Here is a 22,038-nt window from a genome sequence, read left to right as displayed (position 1 = left end):
TTCTGCCCTGCATGCATTTGTTGGTGTTTTCCTTTGGACTCTAAGAATGTTTCTAATAAATTCTGCATGTAGGGATTCAGTGGGATGTTTGTCCCATCTAGTGTAGTCTAGCTTGCTGAGTGGATACCTCGCATCCATATAATGCAATTGGCATTATTACACTGTCGAATATTTTGCACCAGATTTTAATTGGGATTTGTATTTTATGGAAATTTCTTTTTATGGCATAGAGAGCTCTACGAGCTTTATCTTTTAGCGCATTCACTGCAAGGTCAAAGCTTCCTGAGGCACTGAGTTTCAGGCCTAGATAATCATAAGATAAAGAATGCTCTAGAGCGGTGTTTCCTAGAGTGAAAAGGTGTCTGCCTGCCTGAGATCTTGCTTTCTTTTGGAATATTACAATCTTTGTTTTGTCCAAATTGACTGTCAGGGCCCAGTTCTGACAGAATTGCTCTAGCAGATCTAGGTGCTGCTGTAGTCCTTGTTCTGAGGGTGATAGCAGCACCAGGTCATCTGCAAAAAGCAGAAATGTAACTTCTGTATTGTTTAGGGTGAGTCCAGGTGCTGTAGATTGTTCCAATACCACCGCTAACTCATTGATGTAGATATTGAACAGAGTTGGACTCAAGCTACAGCCCTGTCTCACCCCACGCCCCTGAGTGAAGAATTCTGTTCTGCTGTTGTCAATTTTTACAGCATTTTTATTGTCCATATAAATAGATTTGATTAAATCATAGGTTTTGCCCCCTACACCACTTTGTAAAATTTTGTAAAATAATACATTGTGCCAAATTGAGTCGAAAGCTTTTTTAAAGTCTACAAAGCATGCAAAAATTTTCTTTTGTTTTCCTTTTAAAACATGGGTGTTGATTAGGGTGTGTAGGGTGTAAATGTGGTCAGTGGTTCTATGTTTTGGCAAGAATCCAATCTGACCTTTACTCAAGACATTGTGCTTGATAAGGAAGGCCTGTATACGGGCGTTTAGAATACAGCAGAAAACCTTCCCCAGGTTACTGTTCACACAGATGCCTCGGTAGTTATTGGGGTCGAATTTGTCTCTTGAATATTGGGGATATAAGCCCCCTATTCCAGATCTCAGGAAAGCAGCCAGCTTGGAGAACAAGGTTAAATAGTTTTAAGATGACCCTGTGCAGCTCAGGGGTGCTATGTTTCAGCATCTCTGTTTTTATATTGTCAGGTCCACATGCTTTTTTAGGTTTGAGTAATTTTTGTGTAATTTTTCCATTATAATTTGTTGGCCAGTAGTGAGGTTATCGGGAGGGATTTTCTCATAGAGTTGCATGAAATAATTCCTCCATGTTTCTCCATCTTTCAGGGGTAGCTCTGGGTTTTGTTTGGGATTCAGGGTGTTCCACTTTTCCCAAAACTGATTTTGGTTGATTGAACTTTCAATTTCATCTAGTGTTGCATTATAGAGATTATGTTTTTTCTTTTGAATCATTTGTTTATATTCTTTGAGTTTTTTGCAGTAATTTTCTCTCATCTCTGGATTGTTTGGTTGCCGGTGTTTTTGATTTGATAGTTGTCTGAGATTTTTCCTCATCATATCACACTCCTTATCAAACCATTGCTCTTTGTGGACTTTATTTTTGGGTTTGGAATTACCTCTAGAAAGGTTTGCTTTATGTGCAGTTATGTGGTAAAGTTAATTTACTTGATTTACGGCTGTTTTAACAGCTGGTGGATATGGATGAAATTGTGTTAGTAAAAAAATATTAATTTTATTAGTAATTTCAGAAGAGTTGGCTGCATTGGTGAATTCAGATGCACTGTCAGATGTCCATTTATAGGTTGGTTTGAGTTTTAAAAGCTTCTTAGTATCTGTTATCTTTATTTGCATAGTTCTTTTTAGGTATACATTTATTTGACAGTGATCTGAAAGAGGAAGCTGTGGTCTTACAGTGAATGCGTTGATGGAGGAGGGGTCCATGTCAGTAATTGCATAGTCAACTACACTAGACCCAAGAGCTGAGCAGTATGTGAACCGACCTAATGAGTCCCCTTTCATCCTACCATTAAGAAAGTACAGGCCTAGGCCTCGACAGAGATGCACTAACTCCTTACCATATTTGTTGGTGACAGAGTCGGGGTTGTGTCTTGGGTTTGCTGTGATTTCTAAGTTTCGTGATGAAATAAATTTGTTTTCTTTTGCACTGATTTGAACTATTTCATTTTCAAGGCCGGTTCTGGCATTGAAATCACCACAGAGCAGCACATTCCCCTGAGCCTGGAAATTGCTGCATTCTGTCGTCAGGTTGCTAAAAAAACTCATCTTCACAGTATGGTGACTCTGCGGGTGGGGTGTAGATTGTACAAATGTACAGGTCACCTTCTTGATTTATAACCCCATTTTTTAACTTTAACCATATACGATTGATGTTAAGCAAAAACTCAGGATTAAGACTCTTTGCTCCAAATGCTGATGAATAAAGCCCTTGGATGTTCCAGGAGCTTATAGAAAACGATTTAACCATGTATAAATGTGTTTGGTTTCAGAGTATAGTCTAAAGAGATGTTTAAGAGGAAGGGAGAGATATATGCTACATGTGAAGTGACATGCTCTGCATTCTGTAGTATATTACACATTTGCATTCAGTAACATATTACACATTTGAACATATAATACAGTGTACTTTCTTTTTTTTTTACCTCTTTCCCTTTTTACAGTTAGCTCAATTTCTTAAAGATGAGATGAAGAAGTTGTCTCACCTCTCCAATGTCTGTATAGACAGGGTGGTTTTTACCTTGGAGAATGTCTGAGTATGTTAGATTTTGCTGTGGGACTCCACAGCAGTCGCAGCTGTTCAGCAGAGTGTTGTCTTTATAAGCGCTGGTGGTGTGGATGGCCCTTGGGTGAGGGCACAGCTCAGCTTGGCTGGGTCCTATATTAATGGGTTGCGGGATGCTGGGTTGTGTGCTCCTGGGTTGAGCCCAGTTGGACTGTGTCCTGCTAGCCTTGGTGTTGTTGGACTGGGCTCTGGTGGTCGGGGCAGGTTTGGTCGGAGTTCTGCTGGGATGAGTTTCGCTGCGTTGGGCTTGGTTAGTCTGCCGATGAGTGGACCGGACTCCATTGGGGTTGGGTTTCTGTTGTCTGTCGCGGGGTGGGTTTGCCTGATTGGGTCGGAGAAGTGGGGAAGTTCTGTCTAGAGTTGTGTCTTTCAGGTCTTTTGCCAGTTGTCTGACTGCGTCACGGGTTAGGTGTACGTGGTCGAAGAGATGATCCTCAGACAGAGATGGATGATGGGCAATGCGGGTGTTGGGTATTTTTGAGCAGTATGACAATATGTCTTGGTTGATCTTGTTGATCAAGTCTTTGGGGAAGTCTTTTCTGTGGAGGAGTGATGAGATGATGATGTTTGCTGTCGGGAATTCTTCATGGGCCTTCTCTGCCACTGTTTTTATGGACTTGGCCACTGCCTCTCTCTTGGATCTCAGGTTGTTTGTTCCCGTATGAATTATGATGTTTTGTGGGTCCAAAAGAGTGGAGGGGCAGAGTATTTTGAGAGCAGATTCTGTGGTGGGGCACCAGAATTTTGCTACTCTGTGGGTGGGAAACAGTTTTAAGGGGTCAAGGAACCGTCCATTTGAGTCCATGAGTATGGCTGTTTTTGTGGCTGGTTGATGTTGTACAGAGGGTGAGGTAGTCGAAGTCGAGGGAACAGTGGGAGTTGGCAAGGGTTGAGGGGTTTCTGTAGTAGGTATCAGCCTGGTTGGAGGGGTGGGCAGGGGTGAGGCAGATGAGGTTGTTTCCGCTGGCCTGGCTGCAGAGGTAGGTGTGGCTGGTGAGGACTGTTGGGTTGAAGAAGCAGGTAAAGTGGGCTTGGTGGTGAGGGTGTGCTCATCTGCTGAGATTCTGTTCCTGCTGGTGTCTGGGTTGCTCTCTAACGTTGTTGAGTTGGTGGTTAGGCTGGAAAGCTGTTCAGTAAGGCTCTGAATAATGTTGCTTTTCTGTTCTAAGGAAATTTTTACTAATATCAATTCAGTGTTTAGGCTGTTGATTTGTTCCTTTAAGTTGTTCATTTCTAGTTCAAGGTTTTTTATTTTGAGTTCATTTTCCTTTTTAAATGTTTTAAATTCCTCCATTAGCTGTTTGGTAGTGTCACTGTCCATCAGCTGACTTTCCTTGAATTCAGCAATTTCCATCTCTACAAATGACAGGCACTCCTGGATCCTCTGCACTGACACTGTCCTGGGTGTTTGAGGAGAGTGAGGGAGAGTGGCCGCGGGTGGAGAGGGGGCAGAGGGAGGGGCCGTGGTGGAGCCAGAAGGAGCAGGGGGAGGGGGAGTGGGTCTTGTGGTCTCTGCTGCTGCAGCAGAGGGGACAGTGGGCTTGACTTTCTCTACCCGGGCTTTAAGCTTTGAAAAGTCTCTTTCAAATTGATCTAGGCCTGTCTCTGACCCCTGAATCATTACTGTTCCATTGTTGTATATGTTGATGTTGAATTTGGGCTTAGAATCCAAATAGAGTTGCCTCATTGCTTTGTTCCCAGCCATTTTGAACGCTTTGTTGTAGGAACTAAGGGTCTGGTGCCATGCTTCTGGATGGCTAGTAAAGAACACCAGATCTACCTTTGTTTCCTTGCCATTTAGGACCATAAAGTCTGTTACTAAGGTTTCTGGTGAGTCTCTTAGTAGCTGCTCCTTGTATTTCTTTCTCTGGGTCTCACTGTTGACTGTGGCTGGGTAGCTGACAGCAGGGCTACTGAAGCTCCGCCCCTTCAATGTAGCCATTTTCAACTGTCATGGAATGTTGACAGTGACACACACTACTGACAACTCTGCCTGCAGCTTTTATGAGTTAGATATCCTATTAGCTGCTAACTTTAACAATCTTGATTTTTTGGCTTACCTCCTAGTTTTCTTTCCTCCAAATTATGTTCTTTTAATGTCCAGTGGTGATCCTGTCAGAGCCCTTCTCGGGGGTGTCTCCTTGTGTTGACAGTTGTTAGTATTCAGTATATTTCTTTGTATATTCCTTTTGGTAGTTTCTTTGATAGCTTCTTAGTGAAAAGTTAGCCAAAACAGAGCCAGATTTCTTCTTTCAGAGATGTGATAAAATCCAAAGGGAGTTTCTTGAAAAAAACTTGCTCACCGCGTTCCTATAGGCTTCATCTTCATTTTTATAACTTTAGTTCTTTAGACTAGTCTCTTAACCAGTAGTTTAGTACATGTTTATGAGGAGCTCATATTTTGCTGCTTCACTGCAGCTGTAGAACTCTCTCCTTTCTCTCTCTCTCTCTCTCTCTCTCTCCTGGGCTGTATGGCCTTGCTGTGAGCCAGATAGCCTGGCAACGTGCCGCACTAAAACAGCCGGTTCCCAACAGTGCAGCGCGGCTCGGGTGATAAGCTGCGGTGACGTGCGCCGCCACACGACTGCGTCCAAAAATGAAAAAGAAAGAAAATGAAGAGAAATGAAAGTAAAAAAAAAACACCTTCCCCGCTCAACAGGTAACTGAACCCCTGAAGCCATAAGCTCTGTTCATCACCCGTACGAGGGTCCCCCCCAGCTGGGGGACAGAAAAGTGGATGGTGAGAGGCCCCCTGTGCTCCGCGCAGGAGAGAGGACCTGATCTGACCAACAACAAAAAAGATGAGACAGGACAGGAGTGGAGGCGAGGCACACCTGGGAGAGGATTACGAGGGCGCAATGGGGGGGGGGGGGGGGGGGGTGAGAGGAAGACGGACAGAGAGAGAGAGAGAGAGAGAGAGAGAGAGGGAGTGAAGGAGGTAGACAGGGGTGTGAGAGAAAAGAAAGTGAGATGGGAGAGTTGCTAATCCTCCCCTGTTCTGATGTCTCGCTGTCAGCCTCTCAGACAAGCAGAGAGAGAGAGAGAGAGGGAGAGAGAGATAGAGAGAGAGAGAGAGAAGAGAGAGAGAGAGAGCAAATAGCAAATCTATATCATGGAAAAGAAACAAAGACATGCACACCTGCCACCACTACCATCAACAATGAAGTACTCACACAAACAAGGGCATCTTCACAAAACAAATTTGGACAATTCAGCTCCAGCGACATGCATTTGCACTCGAAATTGGAAACAGAAATGCCTTAGGAATTTAATCATTTGAATAAATTGCGACACTCCACAGCATATTTCCACAGCAACCTACAGGGAACATAAAGTATTTGCCATCTGTAGAATATAAGAACCCTGTTACCCACTTATGTCATTAGTCAGTGAAAGACGCGCATATGGAGAGGGTTCTTGTGCAAAACTACAAATGAACTGTGATGAGATTATTCATTTGTGTTTGTGTGTGTGTGTGTGTGTTGTCTTTGTTTGTTTCATAGTAGAGATTAGACCCCATACAACATCAGCAGCAGAGGCGTGTATACTGTATGTGCTCAAGTATGTCTGTCTGTCTATGTGTTTGTGACTGTGTGTGTGTGTGTGTGTGTGTGTGTGTGTGTGTGTGTGTGTGTGTGTGTGTGTTGAGATGTATCTCATTGTGTACTGTATGCTCCAGCCCAGCAGCATGAATAGAGCCACTGCAGTCGGGCAATGGAGTAGGCACCTGCACAGTACAATAGATGAGGTGCTGGGTGAATATATCGGGGGGTGGGGGGGGGGGGGGGGGGGGCTTTCTTTTATGTCCTTAATGGGCTAGGGGCAGCAAAGCAATGGAGTCTTAATTACCTGCATCTTCAGTGTGCTTTTGTAGGGACGGACTCCTGGTCCACATACTTCCTCCCTGGTGAGCTCTCCTGGGCTCCCTTTGTGTTCCATTGCTCTCACTGTGATATTTGAAGGCAGAGGAAGGAAAATGGACTTGTACAATGAACTTGAAAATGAACAATGGAGGTATGCAGACACATGTGAACCCCCCCCCCCCCCACACACACACACACACACACACAGTCAAACAGCCTGTAGATGAAAGCCATACAGCCTGTGTGATGCTACACATAGAGGCGTAGATACAGACTCACATACATACTGTAGTGTATGCACACAGAGTTTCACCTTCAAAACTCCACACAGATGGGGCCGGTTAAGTTCCTACATAAGTATCGACGTCCCTTACACCTGACCTGTTTGCTCTAGTGCAGGGTTAATGAGAAGGGCAAGTGGAGCACAGGCGAAGGCAAACAACGGCGCTGCTGACCGCCTGCTCATCGAGGCCTCTGGTCGTCTGTGGCCCCGCGTGCTTCCTCCACTCCACTCCAGAAACACGTGTCAATCAATAGAGTCTACAAAGCCGCCATCACCAGGCTCTGGGGTTAAGCTGACTGGCCAGCACTGCACACTGGACACACACTGGCATTTACACACATACACACTCTCTCTCTCTCTCTCTCTCTCTCTCTCTCTCTCTTTCTCTCTCTCTCTCACACTCACACACACACACACGTAACTGCATGTAACTGTCTCCCTGTCTGCCTGTCTGTCGTTCTCCTCTTTTCAGATGATTACATCATGCATGCAGCGCACGATTGATTATGTTATTGATAATTTGCCAGCCCCACCTCATGCCTGCCAGTAATGATCTCATAGCACTAATTTGTGTGTTTGCATTAGGGGATGATGGCTCCTGTCTGGTTAGCGCATTGATGAATGCCTGTTGGGGAGTAGGAGCAGGAGGAGGAGGAGGAGGAGGAGGAGGAGGAGGAGGCGAGGAGGGACGGCCAAGGACTAGTGCTCGTCTGCTGCACCTGTTTCAAACATCTGTTGGGTGTGCTGATGAGAGGGCATACGCTTGACAATTTCATGATCACTTTCTCCATTTCTCTATCCCTACCTCCCTTTTCCTCTTTTCATCTCTCTCTCTCTCTCTCTCTCTCTCTCTCTCTCTCTCGTTTTGTCAAAGCAGAGACGATGTGAAAAATTATAAGTGAATAATGAATTAATATATACAAGTAATTAACATGTGACAGATGATATAGCTAAAGCAACGCAGTTGCAAACGCACAGTGCACACACAGAGAATCAAGGGCTACATTGTTCAGTCTCTCTCCCTAGCTGAGGCTGTCTGGATCACACTGCGGATTATATAGATCCGGAATGTTCCCATTACTTGTCTTATTTCAGTTGATGTGGTGGCCATGAAAATGGGTATCATCTTTCCCCAGTTTTGAGAATAATATTGTTTTATAATAGTTTCAACAATGTAGCTGTAAATATTCCTTTGTCTTGGCTGGCAGTGTGTGCAAAGAGAATAGAGCCTTGCCTCACTCTCTTTGTGTCTCGTTCACACACACACACACACACACCCTGAAACACACACACAAATGCACACTCTGAGAGACAAACACACACACACACACACACACACACACACACACACAAAAAAAAAAATGGTTGTAACTTTATCTCTTTCTTTTTCAGCTCACATAGATGTGTGTCGAGCTCACATTTAATGGGCTAACTTTCATATAAACAGAACAGTGAGAGGCTGTCTGTGGTGCCTACAAAGGAGAAGTTAATTGCATGCGTCAACAGAGGCTTTGTGGGAGCCATAAACACCTCTCATCTGCACGAGCTCTCCTCTCTTTGTGTGGACAGAATCACCAATGCCGCCCAGGGAAAAATGAAAATTGGCCACTCAAATTAACAGCTTACATGCAAACACGCACGCACACACACCCACCCACTCACACACACACACACACACACACATTACACACATACACACATACACACAGGCACTTATACACACACACAGGCACTCACACACACACACACACACATACAAGACAAAGGCCATTGCACCCAGTGAATCGTTAGCCCCAGTTGTGCTCTTGGGAGAACTTCATAGAGACCAAGGCACAGAGAGGACCAGAGAACTTTATACTGCTTACTGACAGAGAGACAGAGCCTCTCCCATTGCCATCACACAAAGGCAACACTTTTGGCTTTCTAGAGTCCCAGCTCACATGTGACTCTGGAGCATCATCAGTCCCAGATCTGCTCCTGTGTCAGCTTCTGTACTGGGGGGGGGGGGGGGGGGGGGGCAGCAGACGCGACACATTCTGCATGAGCTCCTGCATTCAGGCATGTTGTCTCCACTCTCCACTTCTCACTAGACCCGCGCCATCACACTTCACGCATCTCTGAACAGGGGTACGTCCTCAGTGATGATGAAATTAGCTTTTTTTCCTCCTCCCTTCATTCTTTTTTTTTTTTTTTTTTTGTAAAAAAATGGTTGGTGCTGGAGGGCAGATTGTAGGAACAACACAAGAGTCGGAGCAGGATGCCACATGTATGAGAGCCAGATGGCTAATGTTGCGCAGTCCCTACGAGCGTTCTGTGTGCAGGGCCCTGGAACGCTTGTGTGATGTTTCTCCAGTGTGTGATGTGTGTTTGTGTGTGTGTGTGTGTGTGTATGTGGGGGAGGGGGGCATGTATGTGGATAGGCATCTCTGTTTGATGTTTCCCCTTCTGTTCAGTGCTTTCTTTCAGAGCCAACGCTGGTGTGGACATGTGTGTTTGTGTGTGTGTGTGTGTGTGTGTGTGCATGAATTCCAGAGCAGAAGTGTATGTGTGCATGCATGTTTGTGTATGCATGAGTGTCTGAATATGTGTGTGTGTGTGTGTGTGTGTGTGTGTGTGTGTGTGTGTGTGAGTGAGAGATGTGCATCTACATATGTGTGTGTGTGTGTGACGTGTGTCTGTTTAAGTGTCTATACATGACTTTCACAGTCAAAGGGAGAGGAGGGGCCATTGGGTGGCAGAATGCCCACATCGTTTCCCACTCCGCAATGCGTCAGGATCTCTCTCTCTCTCTCTCTCTCTCTCTCTCTCTCTCTCTCTCTCTCTCTCTCTCTCTCTGGATCACCCAGGTTGGTGTCATCCCCCACCTACCTCACCCACCCCCCCTCCCCCGACCCCCTCCCCCACCATCCCAGCCTGCTGCTGCTGCTGCCCATGACGCGGCGCTCCTGTCAGGGATGACCTTATAAGTCAGGTGAGCTATGCTATGGCCTTGGCCTACAGACTGGTCTGTCCTTATCACCAAAGAGAGAACTGTGTGTGTGTGGGTGTGTGTGTGTGTGTGTGTGTGTGTGTGTGTGTGTGTATGTATGTGTGTATGTGTGCCTGTGCCTGCATCTCTGTGTGTGTGTATGTGTGAGAGTAAGAGAGAGAGTGAGAATGTGTACATTTTTTGACAATAACATATTGAAGGTCTTTTGTTGAACAAACACACCAGCAAGCATACGTGCATGCGGGCGGGCAAACACACACACACACACACACACACACGTGTGTGCAAACACAGCTTGTGTATTGAACATATACAGTCTGTATACAGATAGTGTTGTATATAAGACATGCTGGACCACCAGATCATCCATTTCTGTTCTGTTGTTTAGAAATATTCTTATAAGCCACCTAAAAGCCCATGCGCCACCCACATCTGGGTTTATTAACAGGAAAATACAGCACACACAAATAAAAAAACATACAAACACACACACATACACACACACACACACACACAGACACACACACACACACACACACACGTTCCCATATGGACACATGCTAGTGCATATACAGACATACACATGCATTTGCAAAAGGAGCTGTAAACATACGCAGTCACGCGCGCGCGCGCACACACACACACACACACACACACACACACACACACATGCTGCTTTCAGACTTGTCCTCTGCAGTATGTGCGGATCTCAAACGGAGGTCCGACCCTTCGGGTGATTCAGATATGATGCTATCATGCGGACATTATGCGGTCATATGTGTGAACAACACCGATCTCTGCGTGGTTGAACAGGTTGAACATGGTTGAATACGGAAATGAACAGAATCTCCGCATTCTCCGCCCGTTTGACATCTGCAGAACATGCAGATTTATACGTAGGTCTGAAAGCAGCTTATGATTCACTCACTCTCTGTTTGTCTTGGCCATTTACAGTAGACCATTTACTTTCACCAGGGCGGTTTCTGTGGATGCAAATGGAACTGTATATACCCACATGCAAGCACACTGTCTGAAAGCAGCTATACAGACAGACACACACACACACACAAACACACACAGACACACGCATGCGCGCGCGTGCACACACACACACACACACACACACACACACACACACACACACACGCGCGCGCGCGCGCGCACACACACAGACACACAGGCAGGCAGGCAGGCACACACACACACACACACACACACACACACACACACACACACAGGTGGAAATGATTTGATGTGGTTAAAGCAGCCAGCTCGTCGTCCTCCTTAATATCCTCTAATTCACCTTCCCATGCACCTCCTAAATCACACTCTATCACATCGCAAAGGCAAACTACTCACCCCCCTCCCTCTCTTCCCACACTATTCTCTCCATCATCTATTCTTTTCATCATCTCTCTCATCTATGCACTCCATCATCTCTCTCTCTCTTTCCCTCACTGTCTCTCTTTCTTTTCGTCCACACATTTTTCTTCCCAGACTATTCTCTCCATCATCTCCCTCATCTATTCACCTCATTATCTCTCTCTCTCTCTCCCTTTCTCTCTCTGTCTCTTTCTCTCTCTCTCCACATGTTTTTTATTGCATCCCAGAAACAATGAGACCTGAAGGTAGACCTTCCCTGAGGGACCGGCTGCTGTTTATCCGTCAGGCGCTCTTAATATTATTCTGTGGTTTATACGTGCACTAATTGGAATGGAGAGCCGCGTTGAGTGGGGAAGAACCGGACACTCGGTCAACAAACAGAGCGCGCCGCGGCCAGAGTGGAGGAGAGCCGGTGCCGGACAAAACCGACAACAAAGCCGAGGGTTGCGTAAGCCAAAGCACCTCCGCCTCTGACCCTCCTGCAGCTCTTACACTGCCTTTGCGTCAGGCTTGTGTGTGTGTGTGTGTGTGTGTGTGTGTGTGTGTGTTTTGCGTGCACATGTGTGATTGCGTTTGATGAGCAATTGGGGGGCTGCTGTTGAGTGGACTGTTGCATACATTCAGCTTAGAAACACACACACACACACACACACACACACACACACACACACACACACATTTATACACAGACACGCTCAGCAAACACACATACACACACACACACACATACGGGCCTGATGCCAGTCTGTTGCTCTGCTAGTAGTGACCACAGCTCTTTGTTTAACAAGGCCATTATTCAGTGGCGGTGTCAGATTCCAGAGAATCTAATTAAAGCAAACAGAGGAGATCACAAGATCAGTACACACACACACAGACACACACACAAACACACGGGCACACAGCCAGTAAATTAAGGAACAGACAGGGCCTGTTGTTGCATACTGCCACTCTCTGAGGCTTCGGAGAGCACCAAATGAGCAAATGTGTTGCGGATGCCATGATGCGGCCGGCGCTTGGAGAAGCAGGAGGAACAGTGTGTGTGTGTGTGTGGGGGGGGGGGGGGGGGGGGGGGGGGTGTGGGAGGAGGAGGGCTCACGCTCAGTAACAGGGCTGTTGGTTTGATCCACCCAAAGACTTGAACCATAGAGGAGAGTTCTTGGCAGAGGTCTTACTCGTTCTGATAATTTTACAAGCGCCAGAAAAGTGCACTGAAACATGCCAGAAAGCAGTTTTTGATATGACATGTTATGATTTTATGATGGTTTGGTTACTCCTCTGATTTCTTATTTGAGTCACTAATCTCATCCGTTGAGCCATTTTAAAGACTCCACGAACAGTCAGTAAATCAAGTGCACACTCACATGTATCTGTCAACCAGCCTGACCTCTCAACAACAAACAAGCAACAACTAGAAAATGTAATTCCAGGGAATTACCATTGCAGGTAATTGTAAAAAAGCTGCTTTTTATAACATTATATTACTTACAGTATAATTATTCAGATTACATAGACTTAGACGTTAACATAGACGTTAATTCAATATCGATCAACATTCTTTGTTTTAATACAGCAGAATGATACTCAGAATACACTAATGAACACTTAACAACCAATGTAAGCTCAAAGTAAAAAAAAAAATCACAGTTGTTGAAACCAATTTTAAAGTTACCCAATAATGATTAGGGAGAAACCAGTGTGGTATACTACGAAGCACGTTAGACATATCTAGACCCTTTCAACAATAAAAACAAAAACAATGCTTGAACGTTCTATTTGGGCCCCAATCTACTTCCTCTGCATTAAGATAACATATGGAATGTTAAAAAAGGAAGTCTTGTGGGGCCAACTATGATGCTGATAATGGAACTCTCTTGAAAGGGTCCATAGGCTATGTAGACATATCGAGGCTTGACAAAGCCTTGACTCAGGGGTATACGTTAAGTGATACTACGATAGCAGTTATGTGATATATTTGTCAAACTAGGCTTTCAGCTCAGATCTGTGCGCGTTCTCGGTGTTGGGATGACGTTGGCCAATCGTGAAACGTGGAGACGCACAAGACCGCCTCTATTTAAAAACAATTACTTCCGCATTCCTGAGCGATAGCTTAATCTACACTGCGGTCATTTTTTTGTGTCTAACCTATAACATCAAATAAAGCAATTGTCATCAGTTGTTGTGTATGGTATGCACGTCCATAGTGGGATATTTGCACGCACAGCACTATTAAAGCGCATTCGAAATCCAAAATGTTAGTAGAGGTGGAGCCCCACCTGTAAGATATATGACAGAATCCTACACGTGAGATAACTTGTTTTTAAGACAATTGATTGGTCAGTGGGCGGTAGATTACACGATTTGAGCTATAACTTAGCACATAACCTCCTCCCGACCAGGTTTGGTTGAAAGCATAAGATACCATGGTGATATAGCGACGCTAAAACAGATCCACTTTTGTGTCACAGCATACCCTGGCTTTGAGCGCAACATACCTCGCTAACCCACTAATCGAGATTCGTATTGCTCTTTTATCGTAAATATCTCAAAAAGTATAAAGTTCACAAATATGAAAAATACACTGTACGATTGTCCGTTACAAGAGCTTTGTAGGAATCTTTGAATGAGGTCAGACGGTTCAGCGGTTTCAGTCGCATTAAACGTTGAATTTGGTCGGAAGAAGAAGAAGAAGAAGAACAGCGATAATAGTCCATTGCATTTACATGCAATGCAACAAGCTGACTGACCCTGACCCAAGCCTGACCCTCACCCTCACCTGACCAATCTCCAGCCCGGTCAACTATCGCCTTACCCTAACCGAGCACTAAGGCCCACCCTAATCCTTTTCACATTCCTCACTGTCAACACAGACTCAACTGGGCTTTCAAAATGAAGTACAACCAAAGACTTCACATTCTGAACGCGACGAGCCCAACACACGGCGTTTGGGACAGCTAACCACAACCTCCCTGTTATGAGAATGAAACGTCCATCAGATCTAATCTGAGTGGCCGAGACGCTGAGAAGCCTGGGAACGAAGCGTGGAGGAGCACCTACATGGTTAACAGGCCCGGGTCGCAGACAAGCTACCCCTACCATGGAGGAGAACGCTCCATCTCCAAGGCAAGGCTCAGTGTCTGCTCCATTTGGCCGGCTCAATGTATGTTATTTTATGTGGGCCTGAGAAAACAGAACGGCAGAGTGAAAGAGAGCGCAAAAGAAAAGGGAGGGTGGAAGGGATGGAGGGAGAGAGGGGTGGGGGAGGAGGAAAACATCCCTATCAGAGGTATGCGGAGCAGACGTGAGGGCTAATTTCTCATGCAGCGTGCCAAACAAAATGTCTTTGTGTTTGAAAGCCTCTCCTCCGCAATGCTTTTTCAAGGAGGCGAGACTAGAGTGAGAGAGAGAGAGAGAGAGCGAGAGAGTCCATTTATGTTTGCCGCCGAGCACCTTTGCAGACGGCCGCCTTTTTGTTATTGTCCGTAAAGGGTCATTGTTTTGGTGGCTGTCTCTGACCTGTTGTCGTGTGGCGTGATGTTCGGAGGACCAAGTGGGCGGTGGCCGGGGCAGGGCAGGCTGGTAGCGGTACCCCCAGATGGCCTTTTTGGGAGCGGCAGGACTGTTTGGGTTAGTGGATGCACTGAGGGAGTGATCTCACTACACACACACACACACACAGGAGGAGGACGTGTCTAGACAGACAGAGACACACATACATACACACACAGTCTTTCATCAGGGGAGTGTGTGTACGTGTGTGTGTGTGGTGTGTGTGTGTGTGTGTGTGGTTAAGTGAGGTCAAGAAGGAGGCTGTGTGAAGGCCAGTGGCAGGGCTACCCTGTGCTTGTGTTAGTGTGTTATCTGGACCTCTTGAGCCTTGATCATCCTGTCGGGAGGGAAAGAGAACGCTGGGCGCAGAGAAAGGAACAGAGTAAGATTGCGCCAGGGTGAGATAAAACATGGTGCGTGTGTACAATTGTACATGTGTGTGAACGTGTGTGTGCACGTGTGTGGGTGTTTGTGTGTGTGTGTGTATGTGTATGTGTGTGCGTGTATGTGTGTTTGTTTCCAAAACAGATATAACATACTGTATTATGTTTGTCTGTGTCTGCAGGCAAGTGTGTGTGAGAGTGTGAGAGTGTGCGTCAGAGAAAGCAATATATAGTGTCCCATGGCTCTCACCCAGAATCACTGAAGAGTCTTGGCACGTCCTCCATCTCGATAGCACATTCTCCTAGCGGTGTTTGCTTCAATGTTCCATGACCCCTATCCATACTCTCTTTCTCTCACTCACCCTCTCACTCCCTCTCTCTCCTTTTCTGTTTTCCACTCTATCCCTCTTCTCTTGCACCATAACCTCACCTCTGTCTTTATTTCGCTCACTCTCTTTCACCTTCCACCCCTTATCTGCCCTTCACTCTCTCCTGCCCTCGCTCTTTCTCTCTTTCTTTCTTTCTTTCTTTCTTTTTCCGGCACTCTATCACCTTCTACCCTCCCCCTCTTCCTTTCTGTCCTTTCTCTCCATGCAGGTCTGGGGTCCATATAAATCAGGCACCTCTTTCTCTCTCTCTCTCTCTCCCTCTCTCTCTCAGACTGCAATGCAGAGGCTTTTAACTGCTCTTTATTCCCGGGCCCTGCAGCTGGAGCGGCTCCAGATAGTGATTATGGAAGGCACTCAGTGAATCCCTGCGGCTGGCTAACATCTGTGTTTAAATCAGGCACACCGAGGAACAGGAGGTGACTACAAACAGAGATGGGCAGAGACAGGCTCACAAGGCACTGGGAAGGTTTCCCACTGTGTGTGTGTGTGTGTGTGTGTGTGTGTGTGTGTGTGTGTGTGTGTGTGTGTGTGTGTGTGTGTGTGTGTGTGTGTGTGTGTGTGTGTGTGTGTGTGAGTGTGTGAGTGTGTGTGTGTGTGTGTGTGTGTGTGTGTGTGTGTGTGTGTGTGTGGAGTAGAGAAAGAGAGACTGTATATGTGTGCCTGTGAGAGCACGGGCGAGATGGAGTGTGCTTGCATGTGGGTATATACACATCCATTTGCATCCACAGAAACTGCCCTGGTGAAAGTAAATGGTCTAAATGGCCAAGACAAAAAGAGAGTGAGTGAATCATAAGCTGCTTTCAGACCTACGTGTCTGCATGTTCTGCGGATGTCAAGCGGTTGGGCCGTATAAAACTCAACAACATACATTCCGAACGTAGCCGACTGTTACAATACTCCCCTCCTAGTATTTCCAACGGACATTATGTAAATGAGCTTGTGTCTGAATGAAGCGAAGGACACGCGGAGATTCAGTTCCACGCGCGTGTTCCACACGTTCAACCCGTTCAACCAGAGAAGGACACGCGGAGATTCAGTTCCACACGCGTGTTCCACACGTTCAACCAGAGAAGGACACGCAGAGATTCTGTTCATGTACGTCCGTGTCGTTCTCACATATGACCACATACAGTAATGTCAGCATGATAGCATCATATCGGAATTACCCGAAGGGTCGGACCTCCGTTTGACAAAGCTACACATATACTGTACTATAGAGAGAGAGAGAGAGAGAGAGAGAGAGAGAGAGCGAGAGAGAGAGTGAAAGAGAGAGAGATAGAGAGAGAGAAAGAATTCTGTCTATGTACAATTCAGAGTTTAATGTGAACACAATTCAAATGAAGGGAGAGTGTTTTGACCTCTGTAAGTCAGGGAATAGTTTTAGAAAATAGGGCCAAGTCTATGTTAGTTTTGAGTTATTTGGTCTGTTGTGCATGTTGTGCCAATGAGGCTTCTTTGATCAGAATTGGACTGAATTCAGAGAGAGAGAGAGAGAGAGAGAGAGTGTGTAGAAGGGAAGAACCTATCCATCCACCATGTAGGAAGAATGAATGAATGAATGGATTGAATAGGTGCAATGGAGTAGAGTGAAAAGGAAAAGCTCCTAAATCCAGGTGGCCTTTCCTACCACATCCCCCCACACCACTCCTGGCTGAACCAGAGTTCCACTTTTATAAAGCGCCTACTCCTAATCCCCCCTCTCCTCTCTCCGCTCCTCTCTCCTCCTGCTCAAATATTGGTTTATTAGCTCTCAATAAAGCCACCTGACTCACCTAAATCCCAGCTGACATTTCCTGCAGCCATTTAATGTGTCATTATTTGAGTTTGAGAGGAATTGCGTGCACCTCAACTTCGGTTTATTTCGGTGCTGTCTTTGTATTTCGGGGAAAGGGGGGGGGGGGGCAAGAAGAGGGAGAGGAAAGAGAGAGAGAGAAAGAAAGAGAGGAAAGGGGGAGAGGAGAGCGGGAGGAAGAGGGCGAGGGGAGGAACTAATGAAAGCTGCTGTGATCCCTGGTCCACCCGCACCCCCAGTTTTTATTGCGGTGAGTGAACCCAATAGAGACTGGGGTCGTCGGGATTGGATTATGTTTGTGCGCATGTTAGAGACTAGGCTACAATAGTGTGTGTGTGTGTGTGTGTGTGTGTGTGTGTGTGTGTGTGTACACATCATTGTGTGAATGAAAGAGTACATGAGTTGAGTTGGGTAGAAAAGGTCAGAGACACAGAAAGTGGGAAAGAGAGGGAGAGGGAGAGAGAGAAAGAGAGCATTAGTGACATGAAGTGGACTGTTAAGCATCCTAGATGTCATTGTGTTTATGAGTATGTGAGAAGGAGCTCCATCACAATAGAAGTTATTCCAGCTGTAATTATGTGTCTAGATAAACATGATTGTTATGTGTTTGTGTGAGTGTGATCATGAGTACATGCTTTGTGCACAAATATGAATTCCTTGTGTAGTGTGTGTGTGTGTGTGTGTGTTTGTTTGTTAAAAAAATGCTCCTATAAGGGGAGGACAGCTCATTCCAGGCTGGCAGCTGTAACATGCCAGCTCAGCATCAGCCTGAGAAACAGTGTGTGTGTGTGTGTGTGTGTAACCCCAGAAAAAGTTGGGACGTTGTGTAAAATGCAAATAAAAACAGAATGTCATAATATACAAGTCGCGTAAACCCATATTTAGCAGCAAAAAGGACATAGACAACATATCAAATGTTGAAAATGAAAATTTGGACTATTTCATGGAAAGTATATGTTAATTTTGAATTTGATGCCAGCAACATGTTTCAAAAAATGTTGGGACGGGAGCATGTTTACCACTGTGCTGTTTCACCACTTCATTTAACACAATTCTGTAAATGTTTAGGAAATGATAGCTTCAGCGAAAGTTCTACTAGGAAGACTCGTAGTGTAGCTCTACTCCTCCCATGCTTACATGGAGCCAATCATAGCTTTGTCTACCTTTCGGGAAAGCCATGCAATCTGGTCATTCACTCATTCAATCAGCGCTAGCCTATAGGAATTCAGTGGGCTCTTTAAATATGTTCCACCTAACCAGTGTTGCCAATTTAGCGACTTTGTCGCCATATTCAGCGAGATTTCAGACCCCCCAAGCGACTTTTTTTTGTAAAAAGCGACTAGCGACAAATCTAGCTACTTTTTCTGGCGTTCTTGGAGACTTTTTGAGACTGATGTGATGGCATGTAACGTCCCTTTTTACTCTTATGAGTGAGCAGTGAGTTCGGCTGTGCTGTGTTCGGCTGTGCTGTGTCTCATGCCTCGTTTGTGAATTAGCCTAGCCTACATAGAGTTCGCCCAAAGCGTTGGCCCATGATTATGAAAGTAATGACTGGCCTATGTAGTATCAGCCCATGTTATCCACGGAAGTAGATGTTCTATAGATCTAACAGCTCAGACAACGTTATTGGAAGGCAACTTTGCAGCAACTTCGGGTGAGATTAGCCTTTGCAGCAACTTCGGGTGAGATTACAACCAGAGTCAACGACAAGAGCAATGACATGATCATGATGACGGGGAAACAGGGACACGCTTTCCAGCACCGTTCAACAAAGGAAAGAAGGCTACAACTTCATTCACAAACAGATAGTTCAAAATCGAGCATATGAAGTTAGAAAAACCTAAAGCATTCGTTTAGGCTATGTCGCCTCAATGTTGTCAATGCAGGACAGACTGTCGGCTGAGGGGGAAAAAAAATGATGTCAGTCTGTCTGAGTGATATTAACTAAATTAATCCAAAGTATAGCCATTGTTGTAAGGTTAAATTGTGTGTAGCCTATGGTAAAGTTATAATCAGACTTCAAGCTGTGCAAAGCAAATGCAGCAGTTGGGAATACTGTAGGTTGGAAATTAGGCTACTGAGTTTCAGCCACTTAATGCTCATTCTGGTGTATAGCCTACTATGACAAGATGTACAGAAGTGTAAAGTGTATCAATTACCCTAATATACAAGTATGTTAAATTAAATATATTTAAATTAGGCTCTTAAACTTGCCTATTTCAATAGGCCTAGGAGAAAAGCAAAGAGGTGTAAAGGGGAATTAAAGGGCCATCACCGACTTGGTGACGTAATTGATATGCAAATTAGTGCGTGACGTCATCTAGCGACATTTAGCGACTTTTGGAGCTGGCTTAGGCTACTTTCCATTTGAAATAGTTGGCAACACTGCACCTAACATTGCTTTTGCTTCTCAGAACGCTGACTTTGACGTCCTAGCTCAGGCTTCCGCGTGGACCTGGGCTCTCTGCGTTTTTGCCTTCGCCCCTTCTGCCCTCAGTGGCGTTAATTGTTACAATCCAGCCGCGCTGTTAAGACCTGTGCGTCCTTCGGTCAGGGCCACCGAGTGTCGCTTCATCGCTAATCTCTGCATATCGGAGCCAGTCACACTCACGCTGTTGCAGCCTTCACTTCACGGTAACCCACTGCTGGGTCGCCGTCCTCACGCAACTCTGTTGCAGGCCCATGTCGTTTCGGCAACGATTTCTCAAGCTTCTGCGTCTGGTTGGTAAGGTTATTGTGCTCTCTTCCCAAGCTCCTCGAGCTGGGCTACACTCTACAGTCATGCCATCTGCTTGCCAACGATATTCGGTGGGCAGCAAACAAACTGACTCGTCTGACACGGTTTAACTTTCACTTAAGCCTCCTTACAATAATTCCTGCTGATTTCATAATCCCTGCAATTTGTGCTGTTAATTGCTAGCCTGCACCACGCTGCCGTTGAACCCAACCTAAGACCTGTTTAATTGATGTTCTACTCTCACTGTGGTTCTCTCGATGTCTACCTTGGTTGAGCGTCGTCAAACATGTTGTTTTTTGTGTAGCCTCTTAATTTGCCTCGCGGCTCGTTGGGCTGCATAGGCACTAGGCTAGGCTACTCGTCTGCTGGACTTCGGTTCAGGTATCACTCCTTGTGCATGGCTGCGGGAAGCCAGTTCATTCGTTGCATTTGTTTAATCATCTGGGATTGCGTCCCATACCTTCTGGTGAGAAGTCTACACAGCCTTCCTCGGGTGATTCTCTGCATGCACTGCTCAAGTCCTCCTCAGTCGGTCTTGTATGCGAGTTGCACTTCAGCTGGCTCGATGTGGCACGGGCTGTTGATCGCTAGTGTTGCTCAAACTACTCTCGGCTCATGTCCCAGGTATGCCGTGACGTCCCCGACGTTCTCAGCTATCTGGGTTCTCAATTTTGGGGGGTCTTACACCAAAGCTTGAACCAAAATGACGGCACGCCGGCCCATGGTCATCAATTGCCAGTATGTCACACAAGCTATTATCTAGGCCAGCGGTCCCCAACCACCGGGCCGCGGGACATTCCTAACCGGGCCATAGCCTACGACATGAGTTTAAAAAAAAATGCATGCAAACTAAACTAAATTTAATTCGCAATAATGTCACGTTTTTACATGGCATAGGCCTATATGCAGTTGTTTGATTGCACGCATGTTTGCATTTTGCAAGGTCTATTTTCTTACGTCTGTCTGTCCCGCCTTCAACACTTTTACATATTGCCTTCAGCGCTGCGCAGCCTCAGGTCAGCTCACTTCACTTGATCAGTTCTTGGCGAACGGTATGTCACACGAAGTTAGCTAAACTGCTAGAATGAGCAACAAAAAACAAGCATCTTTAGCAGGTCACTGGCCAGAGTGTTTGAGTTGAGAGCCGCCGCAGAGATTTCTTACAGAAAAAAAGCTGCACATTTTAGTGATGAGGACTGGGTGTCAAAACTCGCTTACCTGTGTGACATATTCGGATTGCTTAATGACCTCAACCGGTCACTCCAGGGGAGAATGACGACTGTCTTTAAACTGGCAGATAAAGTCACTGCAATTAAAGCCAAGCTTGATTTGTGGGGACGACGAGTGGACCGGGGTGTATTTGATATGTTCCAAACAGTAGTGGGGGTTTTGGGAGAGACTGAGGCAGCTGGTGCGCGATCACCTTGTTGCGCTTTCAAATGAGTTTGAGCGTTACTTCCCATCCTCCAAAGATCCACGGCAAACCAATGAGTGGGTCCACAACCCATTTGTCAATATCCCAAATAGTCCTAACTTGTCAGCGCAGGAGGAAGAGCAGTTGATCGAAATTGCAAATGACGGTGGTCTTAAGAGTGTCTATAAGGAAACCTCTCTGGCGGGTTTTTGGATCAATAACAAAGCAGAATATCCCAAGATAGCCGCAAAAGCGCTGAAGACGTTGCTACCATTTCCCACCACGAGGCCGGGTTTTCGGCAATGACTGCAACTAAGACCAAATTGCGCAATCGACTGGACATTTCAAACACACTGAGGGTGTCACTGTCTTCCATCATTCCATAAGCAGGGCTCCCACTGATTATATTCGTAATGCACGTTTAGTTCCCATGTTTTGTTCCCATATTT

At 45.8% G+C, this 22,038-nt stretch overlaps 1 protein-coding gene across 1 annotated transcript in view; it reads right to left on the bottom strand.

Moving 5' to 3' along the window:
• Nucleotides 1–5,215, bottom strand: part of LOC121700712 (flocculation protein FLO11-like) — a 12,985-nt gene extending 7,770 nt beyond the window's left edge. Inside the window, exon 1 of the mRNA XM_042083915.1 lies at nucleotides 2,731–5,215. Coding sequence (XP_041939849.1) covers nucleotides 2,731–4,752 — 2,022 coding nt within the window. The 5' untranslated portion in view covers nucleotides 4,753–5,215. The remainder of the gene's footprint in view (nucleotides 1–2,730) is intronic.
• Between the last annotated feature and the right edge of the window lie 16,823 nt (nucleotides 5,216–22,038).

Source organism: Alosa sapidissima, chromosome 24 (assembly GCF_018492685.1).
Source record: "Alosa sapidissima isolate fAloSap1 chromosome 24, fAloSap1.pri, whole genome shotgun sequence".
Lineage (NCBI taxonomy): Eukaryota > Metazoa > Chordata > Actinopteri > Clupeiformes > Clupeidae > Alosa > Alosa sapidissima.
The sequence above is the reverse complement of the archived record's forward strand: the minus strand, read 5'-3'. Positions and strand labels throughout refer to the sequence as shown.